The sequence below is a fragment of the Tupaia chinensis genome, unplaced genomic scaffold (genome assembly GCF_000334495.1).
Source record: "Tupaia chinensis unplaced genomic scaffold, TupChi_1.0 Scaffold143584_1, whole genome shotgun sequence".
NCBI lineage: Eukaryota > Metazoa > Chordata > Mammalia > Scandentia > Tupaiidae > Tupaia > Tupaia belangeri.
Window position 1 is genome coordinate 5,788,700 of NW_006203430.1, and position 27,668 is coordinate 5,816,367.

Genomic DNA, 27,668 nt, shown 5'->3' on the forward strand with positions numbered 1-27,668 from the left:
TGCCTGTCTATTTCTCTTACAAAATAAATAAATGAACTTTTTTAAAAAAGTGGACAGACATAGCATACGCCACAGTTGCCACAGAGAGGAAAGTTCATAGGCTAACTATCAGGAAACAGAAAAAGAAAAAATAATATCAAAGACATTTAATAGGAATTCAAAGTCAATTTTACCTGTGGAAAAAATGTTCATAGAGGGTTGGAATGTAAGTAATGAGGATGAAAATAATGTTCCACAAAATTACTTACTCCTAGGACAATGTACTGAACAGATGCAATACATATTTGTAAAGATTGAAACTCTTAAAAAATTATATAAATACATATATATGATATCCTGCCGCTAAAAGCCATGTGTGTCTCTCCTAATGAGCAACAAATTTTATGTGTAATCCAAATGCAGGTCAGAGGAGAGAACCTCAAAATCTTTGCCAGTTCCTATTTGGGCTTCTTAGCAAGAAGCCCACATCTGGAGGACACCTGGAAGCAGAGGTGCCCAGCCTAGCCCCACACTGGAGTCACCTGGGGGCTGTTAGAACAAGCAGCACCTCTGCCTCTCATTAGGAGAGGCTGACCGAAGTGGAGGCCCAGGTCAATATTCAGCTGATGCTGGTACTCGCTCAGCGTACTTCCCCCGAGTAAACCCACTGTATGCCGCAAGTTTGGGTCAAGAGTTTTACCTTACTCCATTTTGACTCCACATGAGTAAAACTATTTTCTCTATCTTAAAAATTAATTGGGTGGAGAGGAGTGAAGTCAACTTGAACTTTAAATGTGCCGATAGCACTGATAATAGTGGCCTACAGTAAATGAAATCCTTTGTCCCCTTGGAGATTCTAAATTTTATCTTATGCCTGGTTACCAATAAGCAAGAGAATAGCCTTGGTTATTTTATTTACTGAAGAGGTTGTAAGAATATAGTGTCACACCATCTCACAGTGCCTTTTTTCTGGGGATGAATAAGCAGAATCGATTCCAAGCCATAGCATTAACTATGCTGTGCTTCTGAGAAACTGAATGTTTTCATCTTCAGGACTCTCAATTCTGTATATAACTATTTCCCTATCTGACCTGGCTGCTAAAAGAAACACTTGGATTTTTTTTTTTTTTTACAAACCCACTTCTGGTAAAGCTATAGGAATTGTGATATTAATTGTATCCCTAGATGCATTTTTTCTTATGCTATATATTATACTATGTATTTTTGAAAGCCACTTTACAACCTATTTAGAATAAAGTAATCTATAAATAAATAAATAAAATATTTAATTTTGATACAAAAGGTATAAGTATTTTCTATGATACTCTTGACACACTTGAAGGCTGGATTTACCAGGGCAACCAGAACAGCCTTATTAAGTTTGTCTTATGGGATAAATAATGAGGAAATATAATTAAAATCATAATAAAATTGAATTACTCTGACATCTTATTGATTCTACATTATTCTCATATTGAGTAACTATGTGTATACCAAATCAGGTTACTCCACTAATCACTGTAACATCCCACCACTGAGAAAGAAGAATCAAAATCCTATAGTCATATTGTGTTAAATATAAACTCTACTTGAGTGTGGGTACTTCATACTTGTAGGAACTTTTAAAAGCATCTTTGGCCTCTAATTTTAAAAAAAAATAGTAAAATGTAACATGGAATTCATTTGGTAACACTTATCACAGAGAAATTACAAATTTACCACAATTTATTATTTCAACTTAAAGGACATATCCTAGAAAGCACATGACAAATAAGGAACGATCAGCAGCAGAATAAGAATGTTTTATTAATTGTTTATCAGTTTGCAAATAAGCTAAACTAAAAGACAGTAATTGAGCGCTCTCATTCTGTGTCTTAGGAAAAGGTTAGAATAAAAGGAAAATATACTCTAGTTAGACACAATTCACACTTATTAAAAAATACTCCGAATGGCCTGCTGTGGTGGCCCAGCAGTGACTCAACATTCTGCAATACTGAAGCCACATGGCAAGGCTCTAAGTTCACAGCCTAAGATCTCCCTATACACTAAAAGGAACTTGACAACTAAAGATAATATCTTTTCTGTTGTTTTTGAAAGGACTCTGCATGTTACCAACCATTCCTCTAGAAGACCTCTTTGCTCACAAATGGATGCAAATCAACAGGCCAGTTACTCTAGCAGTCTATTCCATATAGTGCTCACTTGAAAAAATGACATGGAAAAAACCTGCTGACTTGTGAACGTCTTCCAGCACCATGACTCTGTGTTAAGGCACCAGACGTCTTGGGAATAACTTGGTGGGTGGCAACTTTTCAGATGCAAAGTGTTCTGACATTTCAGTCCAAATAAATTTGTTAAATATTTAATTTTTGCAAACTAATTGACTTCCCAAATTTGACTTTCTCCAAGTCAAAAACTTACTGGTCTGAATAAGATACTAAATAAGGAGACCAGCAGGTGGTGTAATGGTTACATCCTTGGACTCCTATGTAGTAGACCTCAGTTTGAGTCCCAAACCCAGCAGCTCAAAACTCATGCTGGGTGCATGAGTGTGCATGCCCAAAAGTTCCAAGATAAAAATGGAAGAGAAGATACACTGTGGTGTATACATCCTCCTGGGGGGCTAATTTCTCATTTTCTGTCTCTTCGTCTGTATCTCTTTCTCTAGCAAGTGCACACATCCTATAGTAAAACTCTCTCTTTTTTTTGGAGAGATATTCACTATAGAGTGCGTACGCTCAGACAGACAGAGAGAGACAGACAGGAAGTGAGAAATCACCCCCCCAGGGGGGATGGTCACACCGCAATCCCTTCTCCTCTATTCTCCTCTCGGGATCTTGGGCATGCATGCACAAGCGCCCGGCGTGAGTTTTAAGCCACCGGGTCCGGGATGCGAACTGCGGTCAACTATGTGGGAGTCCAGCGACATAGCCATTATGCTAACTGCTGGTTCCCGCAAACTCTCTTAAAAAAAAAAAGGATTCTAAATAAGACTTGGAATGTTCCTTTACCACACACAGACATACATTATCATATACCTGGACTTACAGTTAAATAAAACTAGACGAGCTGTAAAGTAAGATGAATTATATCATACTTGTTTTTTATTGGTTCAAAACATTGTAAAAGATAGCACACTGTAGGAGTACTTTAGTAAAGTCAGAGTCTCTATAACTTTTCTTTTTTCCTTTAAATTCCAGAACCACTCTAAAATAACATACCCATAAAATCATACCACCTATTCACATATAATTCATCATATTCTATTTGGATAATGTAAATTACCTGTAAGAAAAAGCCACAAGTCTTCAAACTGCTTAGCTGAGCAATGTTATTTCTAAGATGTATTTTAGTTTCTTAATTTTTAACCCAAACTTACTCAGTGACAGGAAATTAAAAGGTAACCATTCCTATACCAAGTGTAAGTCAGAGGCCTTCATCTAAGAAAAATCCCCTATTCCAAAAGTTTGAGATCTAGTTTATTTATGCTACTCAGCCACCATTTTTGAACACCCATTGAGGTCTGGGATGTAGTATCCCTTATGTAAGCTACCTGGATAAAGTTCAAATGCACCTATGGGTGTACACGAAGTTAAGAAGCAGCACAGCAGTTAGGAAAGAACACTGCATTAGGACTCAAAAACGTGGCTTCCTCTACTGGTTTTTACCACTTGTTTACTGTTAACCTTGGATAAGTTATGTAACTTCTCTTAATTTCAATATCTTCATTGGCAAAATGGAAAATTTAATTCATTAAATGAAAAAGAAATGAAATTAGCTCCATATAACCTGGAAGTTTAGTTGTGAGAAACAAATTAGATAACGTAAGAAACCAAAAAAATCATGGATGGCTATACTTAATTTTCCCCATTTCTTCAATTTCCTCAGTTTCTGTAAGATAAAAGACAAACAAGGTAAGAATCATGACTCTGACACCACTGTAGCCTTGACTGGATGTAGGTGGGTAGGTACAACTTCATAAAACAAGATCATTGAGCAAGGGGTATGGTTTATGGCGTGTTGAATTTAAATGTTCGACTCAATGACCAAACTCACACTGCCTGTAAGATCTTATGCTGAAAATGGAAAGGAAAGGGAAGAGAAAGAAAGAAAAGGCAGTGAGTGTATATTGTGTGTGTGTGTGTGTGTGTGTGTGTGTGTGTGTAGAGAGAGAGCTTAAAGTAATAAACAAATTCATTAGTGTGGTTTGCATGCATAAACCACATGTAATGCGATACTAGACAAATGATTAGGTGACAGGTAGTACACACTCTGCAGAAGGTAACACACAAGTGCTGGCTTTATTTTTTGTAGACAAATGGAACATTCTATAGGCAAAAGGGGCAAAAAAAAAAAAAATAGCTGTGCCAAGCTCTAGAATATAGAGACATCGTTTTAACAGATTTCCTCTAAATCCAGTCTGCTTTGGGGAAAGTTTTTGTTATGCTCCATTTTCTGCCTTTATATTACAGAGAAATATTTCTCTCCTTTTAAACATTCAAATACCCTGCATTCTCCTTATTCACTTTCCCCTAATTTTAGCATCTCCTTCACCGATTTAAATCTGTTTCTTAAACTGGATCTATTTTAAATACACACACACACACACACACACACACACTTTCTTCTCTTTCCCATCACCAACCTCAGGATTAAAAACTAGCAAAAGTAAGCTAAAATATTTGATATGTTAAGATCCCCCAAGGATTTATCTTCTGATTCATTATTATGAAAAGGAAATACAACTGCATTAACCTCTCTAATCCTCCATGCCCCCATACAGACACACAAACAGACTACTTTTTAACTAAGAGCTGTACAAGTTAGAACAGCCTTTAGATAAACGGTAGTCCAGAAAGTCAAAATATACTCCTGTATAGATGATGTGGACCCACTTTCACTTTTCAGACGTCTCTAAAAAGCATATAGTCGTTGGTCAAACACTCTTTGAAAGAAGAGCTGAATATTAATTAGATCAAAATAATATTAGTAAAGGCCCCTCAACATCCAAACTAGTCTCTAGTCCTTAGAACACTACTTTTAACTCTTAAAGCATTATCATTATTGACACAATGCTACATTTATTTTCAAGTATAATCTGAATTAGATGATAAACTCCTTGAATTTAGAGACATTAGTTTATTTATATTTCTTTGTATATTCAGTCTTAACTTAGAGCATCTCCAATAAAGTTTGAAGAGGTAAAAACTATACTGATAAGAACATAATTAGAATCTAATTGGTATTTTTACTATTTTTTTTGGGGGGGGAGAGATTTTCACTGTAGGGTGCGTGCGCTCGCCAGACAGACAGAGAGAGACATAGAGACAGAAAGCGAGAAATCACCCCCCAGGGGGGATGGTCACACCGCAATCCCTTCTCCTCCATTCTCCTCTCGGGATCTTGGGCACGCACACACACGCGCCCGGCGTGAGTTTTAAGCCACCGGGTCTGGGACGCGAACCGCGGTCGACTACGTGGGAGTCCAGTGACTTAGCCATTACGCTAACTGCTGGTTCCCGGTATTTTTACTATTGACAAACCATTACTATGGTATGAATAAATCAGTTACACAGTAAATATTTCACTGCTATTCTTGAATAATAGCACAAATGAATTTGGTTTGAAATGCTTTTTAATTTTCAGGATGACATCATTCATACAGAAAGAAACATAATCTAATATAATCTATACACCTACATATTAGGGTTACTTTCTAACTTTGTATTTAAAGTAGTGATTGCTCTCTCTGAAATCTTTTCTCCCACTACTTGGTTCCCACCCTCATAATTATTCTCAATCAAGAAAAAAAAGGTATATTTTAGTTTTCCCATTAAGTCAGTTATTGCACTAGTGCCATTTTTCTTCTCAAGAAGTTTGATTATCATTAAGTTGGATTCCATTAGTCTGTTTTCCAAAAAACCTTCCTGATCTTTCACAATTCAAACCCCAAAGAACCATCATAATAAAGATTCATTTGAAATTATATTAATTTTTCTACAAAAACTATAAATTAAGCCAATTAAATGGGGTTACTAGGAATAGCTCGCATGACTTCTAATTACTTGTTGGTGAACTGTTTTGGACAAAACAGCTCCCTCTTGTGGAAACAGAAACCTCTCTCTAGGTAAGATACAACCCAGAACTTTAGGGTAACTTCTGAAAATGGATAGTCTAAGGCAGGAGGGGAAAAAAAAAAATTAAAAAAACGCTAAAACCTGAATCATTAAGTGCTTTGTTTCCAAATTAAACTGATTTAATCATTGTCTAAAACTTTATGGTAACCTGCCAGGGGAATTATAAACTGTGATATTCATGCAAAAATAGGCAAACTTCAGAATTGAGAGACGCTATCCTCCAGCCACCAAGTAGCTGGTACAGCATGATCCACAAGTTCCTTAAATTTAATTACAGGCCCCTAGGGATGAAGAGAAAGAACAATTAAACACCAGGCTCAGGAGCTGTGAAATTTTGTGCAGACTGGAGGGAAGAATGACCTTGCAGCTTGGCCTCAAGTTCATGAATAGACAAAGACATGATTTGAAAGCAAACACAGCCCTATAGAATCCATCCTGAGTTCCAGACAGTCACTTTCATTGTTTTTAAAGGTCGGTGGGTCTTTAAACCAAATAGTTGGAACTACAGGATATAATGATGTTAAATATTCTTTATTTTACCATATTATCTTCATACATCTGTGGTCTTTTTGTGTTTAGACTAAATTTGTTCATTATTTTTCTGCTTTGTCAGTTGTATGAGTCCTCTTAATGTGAGAAAACACCAAAATTATTATTGCTTTTAGGACAACTTATGAAAAAGATGTAAGTACTATAGTAATTTGGAAAATAGAGTAAATAACTCCTACAAAAACGAATCTGCTTGTTACTTCATCTAATCTCCCAACAGAGTAACATCTGTTCACTCAATTCACCTAGTGAAAAATCTAGCTCCATCAAAAATCAGACCTAGAACTGAGCAGAAAGAGTGACAGTCTCAAGACCCACGGCAACCATGATCCATTGATTTTGATAGAGGACACTTTCTCTGAGCTCCTGGTTGGCCAGTAACTTGCTCCGGCCAATGAGAGATACTGAGAAATCTGCATTGTAGAGACAAACTCCCAGAGGATGAACCCAGGATCTCAGTAGGAGGTCTGGGATGGAAAGCCAGGAACAGCCTTCACAGTCAGCCATGGAGGGTCAGCCTCCCACATGCATGCCTGCTGGCTGGGGACTGGTCATGTGCACTTTGTAAACACAGGCCCCTCTGACCTTGTGTGGTCAAGTTTCAGACAACCAGTTAGGAAGAGGAAGCTTTGCTGCTTCACCAATAAAAGCATTCCAAGACTCATTAGAGAGTGAATAAACATCACCTGTGATTAGTCAGTGCTTGTCCTCAGAATAATGATGACTTGAGATAAAACTGCCTAAGATAGACTTGCTCAATGCAGGGGACAGGGGAACGCAGATGTTAGAGCAGGATGACCTGCGTTTGGAAAATGTGAACTCTCTCCACCATGCACCTTAGCATCTGAGAGAAGGCCACAGATTAGAAAGGCCATTGTCGGACCAGCAGTTAGCGTAATTCTATGTCGCTGGACTCCCATGTAGTCGACTGCAGTTCGAGTCCCGGACCCAGCAGCTTAAACTCACTCCAGGTGCGTGTGTGTGCGTGCCCAAGATCCCGAGAGGAAAATGGAGGAGAAGGAATTGCGGCATGGCCATCCCCCCTGGGGGGTGATTTCTCACTTTCTATCTCTCTGTCTTTCTCTGTCTGTCTGGCGAACGCATGCACTCTATAGCAAAAACCTCTCCAAATAAAAAAGAAAGGCCATTGTCATTGTCACCAGAACACGTGAGCCTAGTGGAGGATTCACTCAGATGTTGTCACATACCCAAAGGAAGCAGGAAAAAAAAAATGCTGGAAATAAAACCCACAGCACAATACACTGTAAAATGTCAACAGGTAGTTCAAGCTAGTAAAATATTCCAGGGACCCTAATCAACCTCTTAAGATGAATGGAATTTATGAGTTTATTATGGTGTGAAAAATTTTTGAAATGCATGTACAGTTTTTTCATGACATGCATTTTCCTGAACTTTATGAAGGCCCCTCATATATGCCCAGCCTGATCAAACTTCTACTACATTTTATCGTTAGCATACAAGAGGTATATAATGAACAGCTGGTAATGTAGATTAACATTTTGCCCTAAATTGAAAAGTAGTGTTTACAAATGTGTATCATATGGGATCCAGTCACATAAATGGTTATTTGAAAAAGCAGAGACCTCCTCCCCTTACACACACACACACACACACACACACACACACACACAGTACATTTGTATGATTACTGTGGTTGCCAGATTTAGCAAATTAAAAAAATACAGCAAAATTAAAATTAAATTTCAAATAAAAATGAATAATTTCATGTTTTAGTATAATCATGTTCTGTGTAATTTGGGACATAATTATACTAAAAATTATTGTTGATGGCATGAAGGTCAAACTTAACTAGCCATACTGCATTTTTTTTTTCTTTTTTTTTGGAGAGGTTTTTGCTATAGGGCACATGCACTCGCCAGAAAGACAGAGAGAGGCAGGGAGACAGAAAGCAAGAAATCACCCACCCCAGAGGGGATGGCCATGCCGCAATCCCTTCTCCTCCATTCTCCTCTCAGGATCTTGGACACGCATGCACACACGCACGGCGTGAGTTTAATCCACCAGGTCCAGGATTCAAACCATGGTCGACTTCATGGAAGTCCAGCAATATAGCCATTATGCTAACTGCCGGCCCCCATATTGCATTTTTATCTGGCAATCATAGTCATTACATATACATACATACTTACAGACTATATATAATTTATATATATTTTTGGAGACTTTTGTCTGTGCATATAGGACAAAGAGAACAAGAGAGCAAAGGAGAACAAATCTATAGGCTAAAGATACTAAGAATAAGAAAAGCTCATGAAATTCACTGGGAAAAAACAAACTACATTCTCCTAAACCATATATACTTCCTTAAATAAACAGAGTTTTTTTTAAATAGTACTATTATAAATCAATGGGGTCTCATCAATAGGTTAGTACTAACATTCTCCAAGATTCTGGTTAACATTCCTTTCATACATTTCTATAATTAGGATACTTTAGAACACATAACGGGGATACAAAAATGTAGGAGAAAATTATATATGTTTCTCCACTTGCTAACTCATGTAATGCTGGGCTTAAACCTCCCTAGTAAAATGGGAGAATAACAAATGGGATATTATTGTGAATAGTATCAGAAATGATGAAAGTAAACAGTCTTTGTGAGGCCCAGCCATGGGAGTGCATGTCAGTAGATGCTGCTACCCGGCAAACAGAGGCCACATGGGAGGCCAGATTCAAGTCCCAGCCCACCCTGACTGAAAGCTGAATGTAGGAGTGCTTCCTTATAGTTCCAGCTACGTGGGAGACTGAGGCAGGGGACCAACACATGGAGAGACCTTGACTAGAAAAAAATAAAGCTCTTGTGAAATATGAAAACAAATATCATTGTTATGAAATTAGTAACAAGTTACAACATTTTCATCAACTGATCAGCTCATAGCCTCGCTGTATGCAAGTTTCTGTTTAAACACATCTTATTTAATATGTGCTGGTGGTTCATTTACATTGTATTCCTGGCCAGAAGCACTATTTCTCAGGCCTGAACAAAATTGTTGGAACACCTGTATTTTCTCCAAAAGGCACATCATAACCTTTTGCATTGAGAAACACTAGAGAGACTTCAGCACTACACTTGGGGACCATTTTAAACTGAAATCACCAAAAAAAAACACAAATATGTGAAAAATACAGCCTTAAATAGACTGCATAAAGGACATCTGTTTACAATATAAGAGCAGAAACAAAAAGGAAGAGAGTCACCTTGCCCCACTTCAGCTGGGAACACAAACATCAGCAACTCAATTTTTTGGGTGCTTGTAGGTGTTCCAATTAACTTTAGCAAGGAGGTGAAGTCACCTATACAGAATCTATGAATAATGTGCAGTAACTGCATTGAGGCTTCACTTCGAAATCTATAAAATTAAACTTACACATTAGGATAGCAACTAGACAGTACATTTTTGGATTACAGGGCTGTATCTGTATTTGCTTATTGTTGTTTTACCAGTTTCTAACACAGCATTTGGAAAGAGTATATGTTTTATTAATGTTTATCAGTGGGAGACTGAGGCAGGGGACCAACACATGGAGAGACCTTGACTAGAAAAAAATAAAGCTCTTGTGAAATATGAAAACAAATATCATTGTTATGAAATTAGTAACAAGTTACAACATTTTCATCAACTGATCAGCTCATAGCCTCGCTGTATGCAAGTTTCTGTTTAAACACATCTTATTTAATATGTGCTGGTGGTTCATTTACATTGTATTCCTGGCCAGAAGCACTATTTCTCAGGCCTGAACAAAATTGTTGGAACACCTGTATTTTCTCCAAAAGGCACATCATAACCTTTTGCATTGAGAAACACTAGAGAGACTTCAGCACTACACTTGGGGACCATTTTAAACTGAAATCACCAAAAAAAAACACAAATATGTGAAAAATACAGCCTTAAATAGACTGCATAAAGGACATCTGTTTACAATATAAGAGCAGAAACAAAAAGGAAGAGAGTCACCTTGCCCCACTTCAGCTGGGAACACAAACATCAGCAACTCAATTTTTTGGGTGCTTGTAGGTGTTCCAATTAACTTTAGCAAGGAGGTGAAGTCACCTATACAGAATCTATGAATAATGTGCAGTAACTGCATTGAGGCTTCACTTCGAAATCTATAAAATTAAACTTACACATTAGGATAGCAACTAGACAGTACATTTTTGGATTACAGGGCTGTATCTGTATTTGCTTATTGTTGTTTTACCAGTTTCTAACACAGCATTTGGAAAGAGTATATGTTTTATTAATGTTTATCAGATAGAGAAACATTGATTAAATAAATAAATCAATATCTTCATTCCAAATCTCTTCAGCTGTTACACATGAAGTTAAAAATCAGCAAAATTCTAGACCACAAATATTTTTAAATTCTCCAGGTAATCATTCCCCAGCCTCCTTACTCCTTCCAACTAGGTGGTCCTGCATTTCCAAACAAAAAGACCAACCCAGCCAAGCCCAGCTTTCAGGAGCTGGTCTCTTCTTTCCCACTGCATGTGTGCAGGTCTATAAAAGCCTTTGTAAAAGCTCTAGCTGCTGAATATTTGATGAGCAGCACATGTTTGAATGACAGAATCAGTTACTGCTATTCAAAGACAGATACAGCCCTATCAGCCCCTTGTCATGGTTTTCAGCTCACTTATACAGGATGTGTTGGCTCAACTCCCTGTAAACGTGAAAAAGTAGACAGCACAGCCTGCTTCCTTGCTCGTGCACTTATCTAATAACCTGGCGGTTGAATAAGTCTGAATATACATAAATAATTAAGCTTCATCTATTACGCATTCAGCTAGTAAGTAATTGTGGAAGCAAGAAAGAGGGTAGGTGTTAATGCAGAAACCTGAGGGGTTGTTGGGGTCCTTGGTTCTGCTGGGCTTTTGTTCTGGTCATGATCACACTCCACTATGGGCCACTTCCTGCACTCCCTCCATCTCTCCTGACTTTTTCTAATCTCAATACATGAGAATACAATTATGGGTCATTTTAATCCTTTATGTGCATGGAAAAGTAGCTCCAAAAAGGATGAGGCAGGTTAGGAATCTCAAAGATAATGCTCTACACCACATCCTACTGGGGGATCTCACTGCTGACTGCAGAGAAAGCACCTGAGAAAGCTGCAGAATGGTGGAAGAGGAAACACCTAAGGTCATGTAGAGGGAGACAGGATTCATCTTCAGAGGAATTGTGGGTCACTCCAAAATTTGCCTTTAGTTTTCTCTCCCTTACTTTTTCCTGCATGGCCCTTATTCACCCACCTACAGGAATCCTTGATGTTTTAGTTTATGCACTTCCAACCTAGTATATTATTATTATGTTTTATCAAAAGAACAGGGGCCAGACGTTGGCTCTCACTCTCCTTCCTGCAGAGTATAACCTGTCCAGACACACCTCAATCCCATTTCCCCGCACGTGTCTCCTGGGAACTCCCCACTGCTGTGGGACCACTCATTATTCCTATCCTTTCTCTCAGAGAGTGGACACAAAGGTGTCAGAGCTGTTGGATGATCAGCTTAGGTTGTAGAAACAGGCCTGAGATGGAGACTTGTGAGTGGATGGTGGATTGGGAGTGCAGTCAGAAGCAACAGTGTGAGGGAGGGAGAGAAGTGGGGCAGGATGAGAGGAGAAGTTGAGGTGTAGTGCAGGACAGCAGAGGCTTCACCTGACTCCATGGAAAGTTCCAGAACTCTGGGAGTCCTGCACATGTGTCCCAGGGCAAGGCAAGGGGGAAGGGTCTTTGCACCCTGCAAGGACTCATAGAATTGACAGCCATACCTGCAACTAGGAAGGAGCAAACCTTGGATGAGGCAGATCCTTTTAGTTGAGGACAGTTCCCAGAGATGGATACATTTGTGAGTTTTTAGCCCCCAACACTCCAGGTAATAGGGACAATCAACATCTTGGTCACAAAGAGATATGGGGTGGGGAGGTGAGGTCTAGGTGGGTCAAACATCTACTCAAGCATCAACTACAGTGAGAATTAGGGTGTCCCCCACTAACAAGCACAGCACTGCTTTGCAAGGTACCCTGGTATTTTAAAAGAGCAGCTTGCATTTTGTATGATAAATGCCATTAACCCCAAAGGAATGATGATATCATGGTAAAGATGTGGACACCTGAGGGTAGCACCCAAATACAAAGAGAGCCTATAACACGGATCGGATCGTGGCTATCCAAATTGCAAGGAGAGAAGCATCTTGAGGACTGGAAATCTATGTGCAATCTTGAGCATGCACAGACTCATATACTCAGACCTTTCACTTGGGGGTCAGCAGCTCTGGCAAGAGGTTTCAGGCAGGCCCCCACGGTGCTGCCTGCTGATACTGGACATGGACAGTAAATAGTACAGCAGAAGCCACTGTCATCATCATTATCTGAAAGCTGGAATGCCTTGTTCCAAGCTACTAATACCTTTCTCCCAATACCCCTTAAAGATACCTAGCACTGGCAAACCAGAATACAAAAATATATTTAGGCAAAGTCACTTTAAAAAATAAATAGAGAAAGGGAGGAAGGAATTAAGAAGGGTTAAATGGTGAGCTGTAGGACTGAAAGGACCAGTTTCGCAGTTTCCTGTGACCCTAGCACCAAGTCAACCGCCAGGTCCACTTGAGATACTCCATAATGCTTATTCAGTGAAATAAAGAAGGTGAATGAGCATTTTGTACCATATCCTCAATACAGTTATTTGTCTTTCCTACTTAATGTTTAAGAAATCTACTTTAAAAAAAGGACTGTAAAGTACAATAATTGTCGACGTGTATGTTGTAAGGCAAGTGAACATCATGCATAATCTCTATATGTATTTTCACTCTGTATTAATTTTACAATAAGATGCAATAGAATGAGGGAAATGCCTATGTAGATCACTGAATTATTTATATTAGAAGCTTTCACTCATTGAATCAATTTTTCAAACTGTTAGTTTCAGGAATTACTCAGTAACCTCTGGATTTCTCAGTCTCTATCTCTATAAAATATAAATAATACTAATACCAATCTCAAAAGGCTGTGTAAGGATTAACTGAATTACCATCAGAAAGCTTGGGATAGTTTCCCATCATATAGCCAGCACGAACATAGCTAGTTACTTGCTTATTCTTTGGAAACTTAATAATAAGCACTGTTTAAAAGTTAAACGCAAATTTTTGTCTCAAAAGGTTATTTCTTTTTTATTTTCTTAAGAATTACTTAATTTTATTTATTATTATTATTGTATTTTAATTAGCTGTAGGGCATATGCTCTCACCAGAGAGAGAGAGAGAGAAAGAAAGAGAAAGAGAGAAAGCCACCAGGTCTGGGACTTGAACTGTGGATGGTCATGTGGGAGTACAACACCTCAAACATCACGCAACCTTCTGGCCCCTCAAAAGGTTATTTCATGTGAATCTGTACAAATATAAGAGGGTTTGTGTAAGACAAACAGTGACACGTGAAATAAAGCTCATTCTCTCTAAAAAAGGAAACCATCAGAAATTAATATTGTGCAGTCTTTGAAGCAAGCCAGCTTCAAAAACAGAAATAAATCAACTCAAAATAGTACATAAGCAAAACGATTGCACTTAAACACTTTTAAAGAATTTTTTATTCTTTTATGAGAGAAAGAGCCCACAAGCATACATGAGCAGTACCAAAAGAGGAGGGAGGAAGAAAAGGTAGCTTTGTTTTTGTTGTTTTTTGTTTGTTTGTTTGTTTGTTTGTTTGTTTTCCCCAAGGTCTTGCCCTTCTGCTCCTCTGACCCAGTCTCTCAGTTAGCCAGGACATGGAATGTTTAGGTTGGTCCAGAATCCCAACCTGGGCCTCCCATGTGACTCTAGCCTCACACATTAGAGTCCTCCCACCTGGGCCTCTGTGGCGTGGCCAGGAAAAATAAATTGAAAAAGTCAGAGAAGCATTATTATTTCTTCTTCTAGAGAACTTTATCCATCTATTCTGCATGTACTGCAGGTGACTAGTTACCTGTGTCCTGGCAAGCTCTCCATGTTCTGTCTAGGAACAGTATCGAGTGCACAACATATGAAGGAACCAGGAATCTGAGCATGTGGGTAACTTGCCCAAGACCATGCAGTTAATAGATGTCATAGCTGGAGTCATACCCTAATGTTGTTCACCTGTGTGTGTCCAGTCGGTGAGTATAAGGATGGATAGGAATTCTTTGTCAAATGAATAAACAAAAGAATCATATTTTGAAGATCTGATCGACAAAGTGACATCAGTTCAAGTGAACGGTTCACAGTACCAACAAGGCAGCATTTAAATAAAAGGTGAAGTCATATCATTATAATATTATAGATGTAATTTATCACAGCCAAAGAAAGCAAAAAATCTGGGACTTCTGACATTTTTTTTCTTTTATTGTATTATAATATGACCTGATGTTTCCTGAGCTGACAATTTTATGTTGCCTAAAACTCCCTCTGTCTGACTGAATAGTGTATACAAAATTTAAAGCAACAGTGGAATATTCATCTTGTACCATCCCAAAAAAGAACAGATAAAATATCCTAAACTACCTTTAATTTATTTATTTAAAAATTTAAGAAACAAATATCAAATTATTTTTGTTAGTTTTCCTTTTTTGGGGGTGAATCAATACTAATAATAAAACATTTATCTAATAATTTACTTAATTAAATATTTTCTTGCCTTGGCTTTGTTATAACATAATAAAACACTCTAATGATCTTAATGGTATAAAGATGAACAGTATTTTTAACAAAAAACAGATGCACACAGTTTTAAATATCTGCTACTACTTCCTTTCTGATGTCTAAACATGTCTTTACAAGTTACAGACCTCTTTGGCTCTTTGTGCAAGCAAAGTGAACATCGTTTTTCTTTTCTCAGGGCGCCATTAGTGATTTTAACAAAGTGTATCCTGGGTCAGAACCTCAGGATAAGGCTCTCTTGGTGTTTTTGTTTGGTTTTAATACACACACACATCGCCCCTAGTCACACACCAGTGATTACTTATAAGATTAGTACGTTTTCCTCCTTAAGTATTACCCTTGGTCAGGACAGGTAGCATAAAATACACTTTTCTTTGCTATCATTTTAGGATAACCTTAACAACAGCTTACAAAAGTTAACTTAGCCTGCTAAAAATGTCGCTTGCTTATGACTGTTTCCAAAGCACAATTAAGCCCCTTATTTCCCATCCCTTTCTAAGTCTGTCTCCCCAAATGTTGAAAGAAATCACAAAGAAACAGAAAAAAATACAGTATTAATAATAACTTTAGAGTGTTAACATCAGCATATATATCAGAGGAACTGCTGCCTTGCTCAAACTAATAAATCAAAGTTTATTAGAAAAAAAAAAAAGAGACATTTCAGAGACCTACTCCTTTCAAGACAGGAAGTAGAAAAATCCACATAAAACCACACACTGAAAGTTGGCAATATGCAGTTCTGTTGTTACTTCTTTGGCCACCTTACTGAACTCAGCAAAGAATGTGGCTCCCTGTCTGGGTTTCAACTACTCCAAGGGGACCTGGCCATTACTAAAGGAACCAAGAAGAGTTTAAAAAGACCCACAGAGGCACCAGGAATCCTTCTCTTCCATCTGCTCTTGGGAGTTTTGTTCTCATTGACTCCTTAGAGCAGTGGACCCCAAGACTGAAAGGAGGGAGAAATGGAAGAGAAGGGATTATGGCATTACCATTCCCTATGAAAGCTGTTTCTCTCTCTCTCTCTCTCTCTCTCTCTCTCTCTCTCTCTCTCTGTGTGTGTGTGTGTGTGTGTGTGTGTGTCCTTCCAGTGACCACACGCACCATCTGGAAAAATCAGAAAAAAAAAGAAGAAAAGAGAGATACATATTTGTTCCATGTATACGTGTCATGAGTAATAGCCATGCTGTTCTCATTTAAATAAATCTCAAGCCTCCAAATTCAGAATGTTCAGAATGAGCAATGACCTTCAGACACTTTTTTTATCCTAAATATTCTGTTTTTCTTTTCTTCTTTTTTGTTCATTCTATGATTTTTTTTTAATTTGCCAAAGGGCACATGTGCATTCCAGCAAGAGAGAGAGACAGAAGGAAAGGGAGAAATCCCATGGGGCATTGTTGTGCTGCAAACTTTTTTTTCTCCATTCCTCCATTCTTTTGGGATCTGGGGCATGCACACACATGTACCTGCTGTGTTTTTCAAGTTACTGCGTCCAGGACTTGAATGACATGGCTGGTCATTTGGGATCTAGTTCCCTTAATCACTAGGCCACAGGGCCAGACCAACATGACGAATTTGATGACCAGTTTTTTGTTTTTTTTTTCCCTATCAAGTTTGACTCCAAGTGCTATACAGATCTTCAAAGAGTGGTTCACCACTACTGAGCTTGTTCAAGGCAATCTGTGAAGACAACTGCAAAGAAGTAACTTGAGATCGGTTTGAAGAAATAACAGTGTCCCTGGAGTACATAAGTGGCTTAGGAACAGTTACCATTCAATAAGATAGTTAAAATCTAATGTGTTTGATGCCTTCATTCACATGTGGAAATTAAAAATAAATTAAAAAGACCACAACAAAACTAGAGAGTTTAAGAATGACCACCATAGGCAGATAAGGACAGGAGGAATGAGAGGAATAGAGGGATGTTGATTAACGGAAACAGAATTGCAGGTAGATAAGAGGAACAATTTCTAGGGTTATAAAGTACAGTAGGGCAAATATAGTTAACATCAATTTACTATATGTCTCAGAGTAACTTTTAAAGAGGATTCTGAATGTTTCCTACACAAATTAGTAAAAAGTGACTGTGATCATAAATATCGAAATTTTTTGTACAGAAAAATATGCCATGACTTTTCCGATGACCCACTATTAATTACCCTGATCTAATCAATATACATCGTGTTCTTGTACTGAAAAATCACATTTTACTTCAAATATATAGGCTACTCTAGTGAAGAGGCATGCTTTCTTCACCTTTTGTCCTCCACAAATAAAAACATAGTGTTTTGTGAAGGGCAGTTTTTCAATTAAAATTTGTTGAAAGAAAAAGCCAGTTGCTTAATATGATCAATTTGCTATATATCATATGTGTATGCCATCAATCTGCACCAATACCTATTAAAACATCACCCTTAAGTATACTCATGTTACCTCTCCAGGCCCTTATGCCCACAGCCTGGTTATCTATCAGCCAACAACTGTTTATTAAGTGACTAAGGATTCCTCTTCCTTTACAAATTCCCAGAAGATTTAGCTTTGTCCAGGACATGAGTCAGACCAAGAAGTGGCCTGCCCATATAACACCTGTGTATGGCCTAGGGCTTGCTATTAACTCAGCTAGAACCCTGTCTTCATCTAGAATATAGAAGATTTTTGATAAATTTTTTTGAGAGGTTTTTGCTATAGGGCATGTGCGCTTGCCAGACAGACAGAGAGGTAGAAAGCGAGAAATCACCCCCCAGGGGAATAGCCACACCACAATCCCTTTTCCTCCGTTCTCCTCTCGGGATCTTGGGCACACACACACACGCGCCCAGCGTGAGTTTAAGCCACCGGGTCTGGGACTTGAACCGCGGTCAACTACATGGGAGTCCAGCCACATAGTCATTATGCCAACTGCTGGTCCCAATTTTTGATAATAATTTTTAAAAATATCAGCAGTTCCTTCAAAAGTTTGTTGTGATAATTAAATAATACATATAAATAATAATATGTATTTAGTAGACAGTGCTACTGACTCTTTATTGGTAGATCAATTAACCTAAACATTGTTTATCAAGAAATTAAAAATATTAGCTATATCTAAAAAACCTTGGGAATTACATAATTCTTTGCTAATATTTAGAGACTACTGGTAAAATCTTCTGGTAAATAGTGACAATAGTTCCAAATGAGAATGAGATTTCTAAGTCTAGCTCACTAGACATTCAAGGAAATAATCTTCCACTTCACATAATAATATTATTATTAGCCAATAGTTATTAAGCACTTACTGTGGCCCCTTTCCATACTATATATTTTTTTAAAGAATTATTTCATTTAACTTTATTTATTTATTTATTTCGATTTGACCAGAGAGGGACAGAGAGAGAGAGAGAGAGAGAAAGAGAGAAAGTGAGAAAGTAAACGGCCAGGTCTGGGACTTCGACCACTGTCGGCCATGTGGGAGTCCAGCACACTTAACCACCACAACACCTGCCAGCCCATACTGTATATGTTTTAATACTTACATTCCATTCAAACGAAATATAAGCTCTTCCACCATATTCAGCAATATGTCATAATGTATATATCGTATCATAAAGTATAAGGAACCTACTATGTATCTTGATACATAGTATCTTAATATCTCATGAATTTGTAATACTTGGGCCACATTAAGTTAATTACATATTAGTTAATAAATTTAGTGAATGGTAGTCTCAATTCTAATGCAAAGCACAGTATATGTGAACAGCATGAAAACGTTCATGCCCTTTCCCACAATATTACATGCATAAATAAAATGCCCATCATTTTAAGTGAAAGCATAAAACCTTTTTTTTTTTCTTGCCATAGGACGCATGCACTTGCCATAGAGAGACAGAGAGAGACAGTGAGAAGGAAAGTGACAAAGCACCCGGGATGAGAATAACCACAACTAATCCCTTCCTCCTTTCTCCTCCTGGGATTTAGGCACACCCATATGCACCCAGCATTATTTTCAAGCCTCTAGGTCCAGGACTTGAACTGTGGTTGGCCACGTGGGAATCCAGTGCCTTAAACACCACACCTCATGCTAGGCCCCACATAAAACATTTTTTTTTAACAGTCTTGATTTCTCAATTACTCATAATCTCTGATCTTAATGAAATCTGAAATAGCAGAATCCCATGTTCTATAATACCCTGAGGTTCTACCTCCTGAAGACTGCTGTTATGTAATAAATTATTCTCTGATGTTTTCTATTGAGGTAAGCATAGGACAGCAGCTATGTTCGTAAATGCTCTTAGAACTCTAGATTCTACAAGTATATTAATTTTTTTATTCCATAAATACTCCATGAATGTCTACTACATGTCGGACACTGTTCTGGATCCTGAAAATACAACAGTGGATGAAACAGCATAATCTGGTCTTCTTGTTTACACGCTAGAAGCAAAAGTCTTGCTGAGATTAGGTTAGAGAAATACTATTCTCAAATAAATGTATTAAAAGGGACTCTGACTTTGTTTCAGGTGAGATGCTAAAAGGATGAGAGACCAAGCCTCCCTGCCAAACATTCCTTCCATTCCTCAGTGATTATCATAACAAAAAGCATATGACAAAGGACATTTGTAATCTGTGACTTTCTATCCTGTGGCAGATATAAAAGAATTAATGTTGGAGAAGCCAAGAGAGTTGCACAGGCTAGAGAATTCTAAGCCTAGTTAGAGAGGCTTCAAGGAGACGGTCTATGGGCTTGGGGACATGGTAGACTGATAAGTGACTCTGGCCTGAAAAGCCCAAGGGCAAGGAGAGAGGTCAGTTCATGTGGCTGTGAGAGCACAGACCAGGGGCTTGCTGAGGGAAGTAACTGCACATGCCCAAAGCAGGTTAAACACATAGTACGTGAGACCTGAGTGATCAGAAAAATGTGTGCCATCCTTCCCTACAGTCCCTCTATAATTAAAAAAGCAAAAATAATAAACGAAACTGTGTTGAATATCAGTCGTGTTTCTTGGCACTAAAATGCAGGAAAGAGGAAAATAAATCATCACAATGCTGCTTCCAGACACTAGCTGGAAAGATGCCTGTGGGCTTCCCTTTCCAGCTGGTCCTTGTCCTTTCCTCCCCCCCTCCACATTATGAGCAGCTCAAGCAGATATTTGCACACTTATTAACGCTTTGTTTGTGCACTAACCTTGTAACATTTTGCTAATTTAGAATTTTTTTTTTTTTTAAGTATTTCACCTTCCACCATCTTGGTATGTCAGTCCTAGGCACACCTGATGATAAACTGATGCACCTGGGTATAAACCAACAGCTATCTCTGACATTGCTACATATTCAGGGTTGGTAGTTTGGGAAAAAGGAGAAGTCAAGGGACCAGCAGATGGCATAATGGTTATGTTGCTGGACTCCCATGTAGTTGACTGCAGTTCAAGTCCCAGACCTGGTGGCTCAAACTCATGCTGGGTGCATGTGTGTGCGTGCCCAAAGTCCTGAGAGGAGAATGGAGGAGAATGGATTGCAGCATGTCCACCTCACCTGGGGAGTGATTTCTCCCTCTCTGTCTCTCTGGTGAGTACACGTGCCTTATAGCAAAAATCTCTCTCTTTTTTTCTCATAATTTATTTTTTATTTTTCATTAATTTATTTATTTTACATTTTTCCACAAACATTTACTTCACATATCAAAAAATTTTAGCTCATTATCCATAGTTCTTGACAGTTAATAAACAACTTTCAAAATTTCAAAATACTGAATTTTAAAGATAATGTTCAAAATATGTCTTATAATTTTGTATAATTTTGTTTGTGACTCTATAATAACAGAGACAGTCCGGTTTTAAATATTTTTGAGAAAATATTTACATTGAAAGGCAAATGCCCAACACACAAGTCATACATAACCCTTCTCAATTCAGCCCTGCCTACCAAGTATTCTGTGATACACCATCTGCTAGCAAAGGTCAGAATCTTTTTCTTCCTTCAAAGTCTTTCTCAAGATAATCCTCTGGTGTGGTTGCTCTTTTGCAATCTCTTCTGATTACAATGCTGGGCTGGAAAAGTCCAGGTTATTTTATGTTATAAATTCTTTCATCCATCTTCTCTAATCCTCTCTGCCAGGCAGAACTATTTATGGTGCCAGGCCATCTTTCTAAGAGTCTGTTGGCTTACTTGAGAGCCACCTTAGTTCCATAGTTTTTGGACTAATCTTCAGATATGACATTCCAGTCAATGCACTGCCCAATAATGAGTATTTCCAATTTCTGATTCAATGCAACGAGCATTGAGCATTATTGAACTTATGCAAAAACCCTTCTGCCACAAAATAAAAAGAAACCCAAATATTTTCCAATTACAGAGGGGTCAGGAAGTAAGAAAAGCTTATGTTTCCATTAAAGAAACAAACGAGAAAAGTATTTTAATAAATTGCTGAACCTACCAACAACTCAAAAGAAAGGAAAATGCTTAAATTGGGAAAACAAAGCATAGTTAAAAAAAAATCAGTGATGTTTCAATCAAAAAGTCATGAAATTCTATTTCACCAGTTCAGTCTTACATTCAAACTCTCTTTTGTTGAATATGTAGTGTTACTGTGGTCCAATCTTCCCATTTAAATTCTGGAAGTTAACATTCAACATTATCATTGATATTTCTTGTTCATAGCATTAGATTGGTAAATTTTTTGGTTGCCTTTTGTTCTTTTATTTGTGTATGTGTCTTTAGTTTTCCTGGTAGAGCACTCCTTTCAGAACTTGAAACGTGGGTCTGCTATTGGCAAATTCTTTCAGGTCTTATTTATCTGAGAATGTCTTTAGCCTTTCATTAAGCCAGGTACACTCTGTATATCCTGATCAATATATTCTGAATTCCTACACTCTATGGCAAAAATGGAAAGATCCAAACATATGATAGTATGGAGGATAAGTATCAATACTGGAGTCTATAAGAGAGGGGAGTAGATAGTAGAGGGTGTGTGAGAGGGGCAAAGAAAAAGATCTTAACAGATAGAAGAATATAAAAGTCTCTGTTAAAAATAATGTATAGGGTAATAGTCTTGATTAGACTCACAAATACCGCATAGAAACTTTGAAAAACCATATTGGGCCCTATAGAGATATACAACAAAAGAACATAAATAAAGAATTTAAAAAGTGATACCAACAGAAATGACTATTTTTATAGAATTCCTGAATTTTCAATCTGTGACTTCCTATCTTGTGCAAAACAATCATCTTCGTACAGAGAAAAAAAAAATTATTAAAAACAAATTTCAGAAATAAAAATAGAGAGAGATACACTTTCTTTCTTTGAAAAGTGAGCTCCAACCCATGGAATAGGAGTTGCCTCAATTTTATAATCTTATTTCTGAGAACAAAAATTACTGTGTTTAGGTCAAACTTTTTCTTTTTTCTTTTTTTTTTTTTTTTTTGAGAGAGGTTTTTGCTATAGGGCGCGTGCGCTCGCCAGACAGACAGACAGAAAGCGAGAAATCACCCCCCGGGGGGATGGTCACGCCACAATCCCTTCTCCTCCATTCTCCTCTCGGGATCTTGGGCACGCACACACACATGCCCGGCGTGAGTTTTAAGCCACCGGGTCTGGGACGCGAACCGCGGTCAACTATGTGGGAGTCCAGCAACATTACGCTAACTGCTGGTTCCCATGTTTAGGTCAAACTTTTTAGGAATGAAGATGTCATCAGTGAGATCCCCTAAACCATGTCATTTTTATTTGAATCTAAGAATTTGCATGAACTCACATTTCTCTAGCCTTTCTTAATTCCGTGCATTAAGAATTAAAATGACTTAGATGAATTAGTATCTAAGCTCATTTTAAGACAGGAAAATCAACATTACTTCTTCGGTTTTAAGTACTAGAAAGAATGATTGAACTGTTTCATAAATGTAATAATAAATAGGGAGAATGGGAAAGATTAGGTCATTATTTGCTGTGCTCTATATCCTGTGGTCTTTACTTCTAAGGAGTCCATCATTAATACCTTAAATCACTACCAGCGACCTTTCCCACGCCTCTGTCACTCCGTAGGTTGGATCAAATACAACTTCCTTTTCCTTTCATGTAAACATAGTGTCATTGCACTCACCTAAAATATTTGGCACACTCCTTATTTCTTATAATGGTAGTGTTTTTAAAAATAATTTGTTAAATTAACACAAGATGGTTTAATTTTTATTCTCATGGAAGAAGTTTCAGTAGATAAATTCACAAACCAGATATGTTTCCCAATTAGAGCCTCAGAAAATACAGTCACTGGGACCAGCAGTTAGCGTAATGGCTATGTCGCTGGACTCCCATGTAGTCAACTGCGATTCGTGTCCCGGACTGGGTGGCTTGAGACTCACGCCAGGCGCGTGTGCGTGCATGCCCAGGATCCTGAGAGGAGAATGGAGGAGAAGGGATTGCGGCAAGGCCATCCCCCCTGGGGGGTGATTTCTCGCTTTCTGTCTCTATGTCTCTGTCTGTCTGGCAAGCACACGCGCCCTATAGCAAAAACCTCTCCCCCAAAAAAAGAAATAAAATACAGTCACTGTTCTTTCCTGTGACTGAAATCCTTATGGAACAATAGGAGAGGGATCTAAAGCTTGAGAAAAACAGGCTTGAGAAACTATTAGGTCATCAGGAAAGTCATGAAATATTTTTCTAAGTTTTACTAAGCAAAAATGTGTCATGGCTTTCCTGATGATCCAATATACCTACAATTCAAATCACTCTTTTTTATTACATAATTTAAGTAATCTCAACTGCTGTTCAATCTAGCTTGACTAGGGCCAGGTTTCTTAACCAGTTCTCCTACAAATGGAGTAGAAATATCATGTACTGCTCTGTCTCTTCTATTTGCCACCAGCAACCCAGTAATCTCCCTAGCAAAGGAATATGCAAATGCATATGCCAATGTTGTCATACCAACTGCCTTATTTTATTGACATACTTTAGGTTACAATTACCGAGCCTAAACAGTTCAGATGTACTGCCAAGCCTAAGAGGCAATTTTTATATGGAAAGGATATCTGTGTAACAAAAACATGTATCACAAGTAAGTTCAATTCAGCCCTACTTCGTGCATCTACTCCCTGCTGGACCAGCCCTACTGCACAGATAGTATCTCCCACATTCATTAAGATAAACCCAGGGAGCCCCACAAAATACATTCATACCATGTAACTCTCTGGTACAGAATCATAAAAGTCTCTTACCTTGCATGGTCACTTTTGTTGGTTCTGAGAACAGAGGAATGAGCAAGAGGTAGATAAGGTAGACAAAGGAGAGCCCATTGTATCGGAACGCACATGCTGTGGTTGGGAAGAGAGGAGAGAGAGAACATTGTTAGTCATGGCAGATTAACGGAGCAAAGGATCAGCAACAACAGTGTGAGTGATGGTACCAGGGAACTCTGGGTCAAACTGTATTACCTCCTAAATATGAAGTGGGGTCTTCTCATACAAAATGCATATTATGGGGAACCAGCAGTTAGCGTAATGGCTATGTCGCTGGACTCCCACGTAGTCAACCATGGTTCGCGTCCTGGACCCGGTGGCTTAAAACTCATGCCGGGCGTGTGTGCATGCGTGCCCAAGATCCCGAGAGGAGAATGGAGGAGAAGGGATTGTGGCGTGACCATCCCCCCTGGGGGGTGATTTCTCACTTTCTGTCTCTATGTCTCTCTCTGTCTGTCTGGCGAGCGCACGTGCCCTATAACGAAAACCTCTCCAAAAAAAAAAAAAAAAGGAAAGAAAATGCATATTATGAAACAACAATGCATGGATTTCAAAAATCACACCAAATAAACTTGTACTCTAATTCCATTTTTCCTTGAACCTTTTGAAGTCCCCCTCATAGATAGGCCATTACAAAGTATCAAATTGAATATTCCATTTCATGAGCAGGATAAGGAGAAAATTTGAGTACATGATCCCTGTTCTTGAAATCTAATCAGAAAAATGAGTTAAACAAAACCATTAGGGACCAGCAGTTAGCGTAATGGCTATGTTGCTGGACTCCCATGTAGTTGACCGCGGTTCGCGTCCCGGACCCGATGGCTTAAAACTCACACCAGGGAATTGGGGCCATAAAAACAAAGTGCTGAAGTTGAAATAAAAGTGCTCTACAAACCATCAGATCTACAAAGATCTATTTTTAAAAATTTAAAAAACAGACAACAGTGAACAAAATAGCAGTAGTAAGCCCTTACCTAGCAATAATTACTTTGAAAGTAAATAAATTAAATTCTCCAATCAAAAGACATGGAGTGGCAGAATGGATTTTAAAAAACAAGAGATGTAACTATATGCTGCTTCTAAGACTCATTTTACATTTATGGATGCACACAGACTACAGGTAAAGGCATAGAAAAAGAATTCCATTTCAACAGAAACAAAAAGATAACAAAGTGGCTATACTTATAATAGATAAAATAGACTTTCAATCAAAAATTTTAAAATGAGAAAAGGAAGGTCATTATAGGGTGATACAGGGGTCAAAGCACTAAGAGGATATAATAGTTGTAAATATATATGCATCCAACATCAGAGACCTAAATATATGAAGCAAATACTAACAGACATGAAGAGAAAGGTAGATTATAATATAGTGATGGTAGGGAGACTTCAATACCCCACTTTCAACAATGGACAAATCATCCAGACAGAAAATTAATAAGGAAACATTAGACTTAAACTATCTTTTAGATCAAATAAATGTAACATACATATACAAAACAGCCCATCAAATGGCAGCAGAAAATACACATGCTTTTCAAGTATGTATGGATTCTCTATAACAGAACATACATGTTAAGCTACAAAACAAGTTTAATATGTGTAAGACTGAAATTACATCACATATCTTTTCCAACAATAATGATATGCAACTAGAAATCAGTAACAGAGGGAACTTTAAGAATTCATAAATACATGGAAATTAAACAACATGCTCCTGAACAACCAAGAAGGCATCATTAGGGAATTTAAGAAATATCATGAGACAAAAATAAACACATGACACACCAAAATTTAGGGGTTATAGCAAAAATAGTTATAAAAGTGAAGTTTATAACAATAAATACCTACATAAAAAGAAGAAAGATCTAGAATAAACATCTTTTTATTTTAAATAATTATTTACTTAATTTTATTTACATTATTATCTTTTTTTTCCCAATTTAAACAGAGAGAGAGAGAGAGAGCAAGAAAGTGAGAAAGGAAGCATACGGTTCCAGGACCTGAACCGTGATCACCCATGTGGGAGTCCAGTACCTTAAGCACCATGACATCTGCTGGCCCCACTAGGATAATTATCTTAAAAGTTACACCTCAAGGGACTACAAAAATAAATGAATAAAAAAGCTCTATGCCAAGAAAGGAGGAAAGTAATTAAGATTAGAGCAGAAACAAATAGAGAATAAAAAAATAAAAAAGGTCAATGGAATCCTTAGTTTTTTTTTCAAAGATAACGAAATTGACAAACTTTAGTTAGACAAAGAAAAAAGAGAGAGGACCAAAAAATAAAATAAAAAATGAAAGAGAAGGCATTACCACTGGTCACAGAAATAAAGTAGATCCTTAGGGACTTCTATGCATAATTACATGCCAACAAACTGAATGACAAAAAGAAATGGATAAATTCTGAGACACATGCAACCTACAAGATGGATTATGTAGAAATAAAAAATCTGAGCAGAGACTGAAACAGTAATAAAAAAACTTCCATCAAAGAATTGACGAGGGAGACCAGCAGTTAGCATAATGGCTATGTCGCTGGACTCCCACATAGTCGACCACGGTCCACGCCCCAGACTGGGTGGCTTACAACTTACACCGGGCGCGTGTGCGTACGTGCCCAAGATCCTGGGAGAACGGAGGAGAAGGGATTGCGACGTGACCATCCCTCCTGGGGGGTGATTTCTCACTTTTTGTCTCTCTGTTTCTCTCTGTCTGTCTGGCGAGTGCACGTGCCGTATAGCAAAAACCTCTCCAAAAAAAACACAAAGAATTGACGAAGATGATGACTTCGCTCATGAACTCTATCAAACGTCTAAAAAGAACTAATAATAATCCTTTTCAAATTCTTCCCAAAAATTGAAAAAGAAGGAATACTTCCAAGGACATTTTTTGAGGCTCTTATTTCTCTGATACCAAAAACAGACAAGCACACTGTAAAGAAAAGAAAATAACAGGCCAGTATTCCTGATGAACACAGTTAAAAATATTCTCAACAATATATGAGAAAACCCAATTCACAGCACATTAAAAGGATCATCCACCATGATCAAGGGGCTTTTCCTTGTAATAGAAAGATGGTCCAACACATTCGAA

At 37.9% G+C, this 27,668-nt stretch overlaps 1 protein-coding gene across 2 annotated transcripts in view; it reads right to left on the minus strand.

Annotated features, from left to right (window-relative positions):
- PIEZO2 (piezo type mechanosensitive ion channel component 2) overlaps positions 1-27,668 on the minus strand; it is a 514,198-nt gene that overhangs the window by 396,088 nt on the left and 90,442 nt on the right. For both annotated transcript variants that reach the window (XM_027766530.1, XM_027766529.1), the window contains exon 2: positions 24,552-24,647. In XM_027766530.1, coding sequence (XP_027622331.1) covers positions 24,552-24,647 — 96 coding nt within the window. The remainder of the gene's footprint in view (positions 1-24,551; positions 24,648-27,668) is intronic.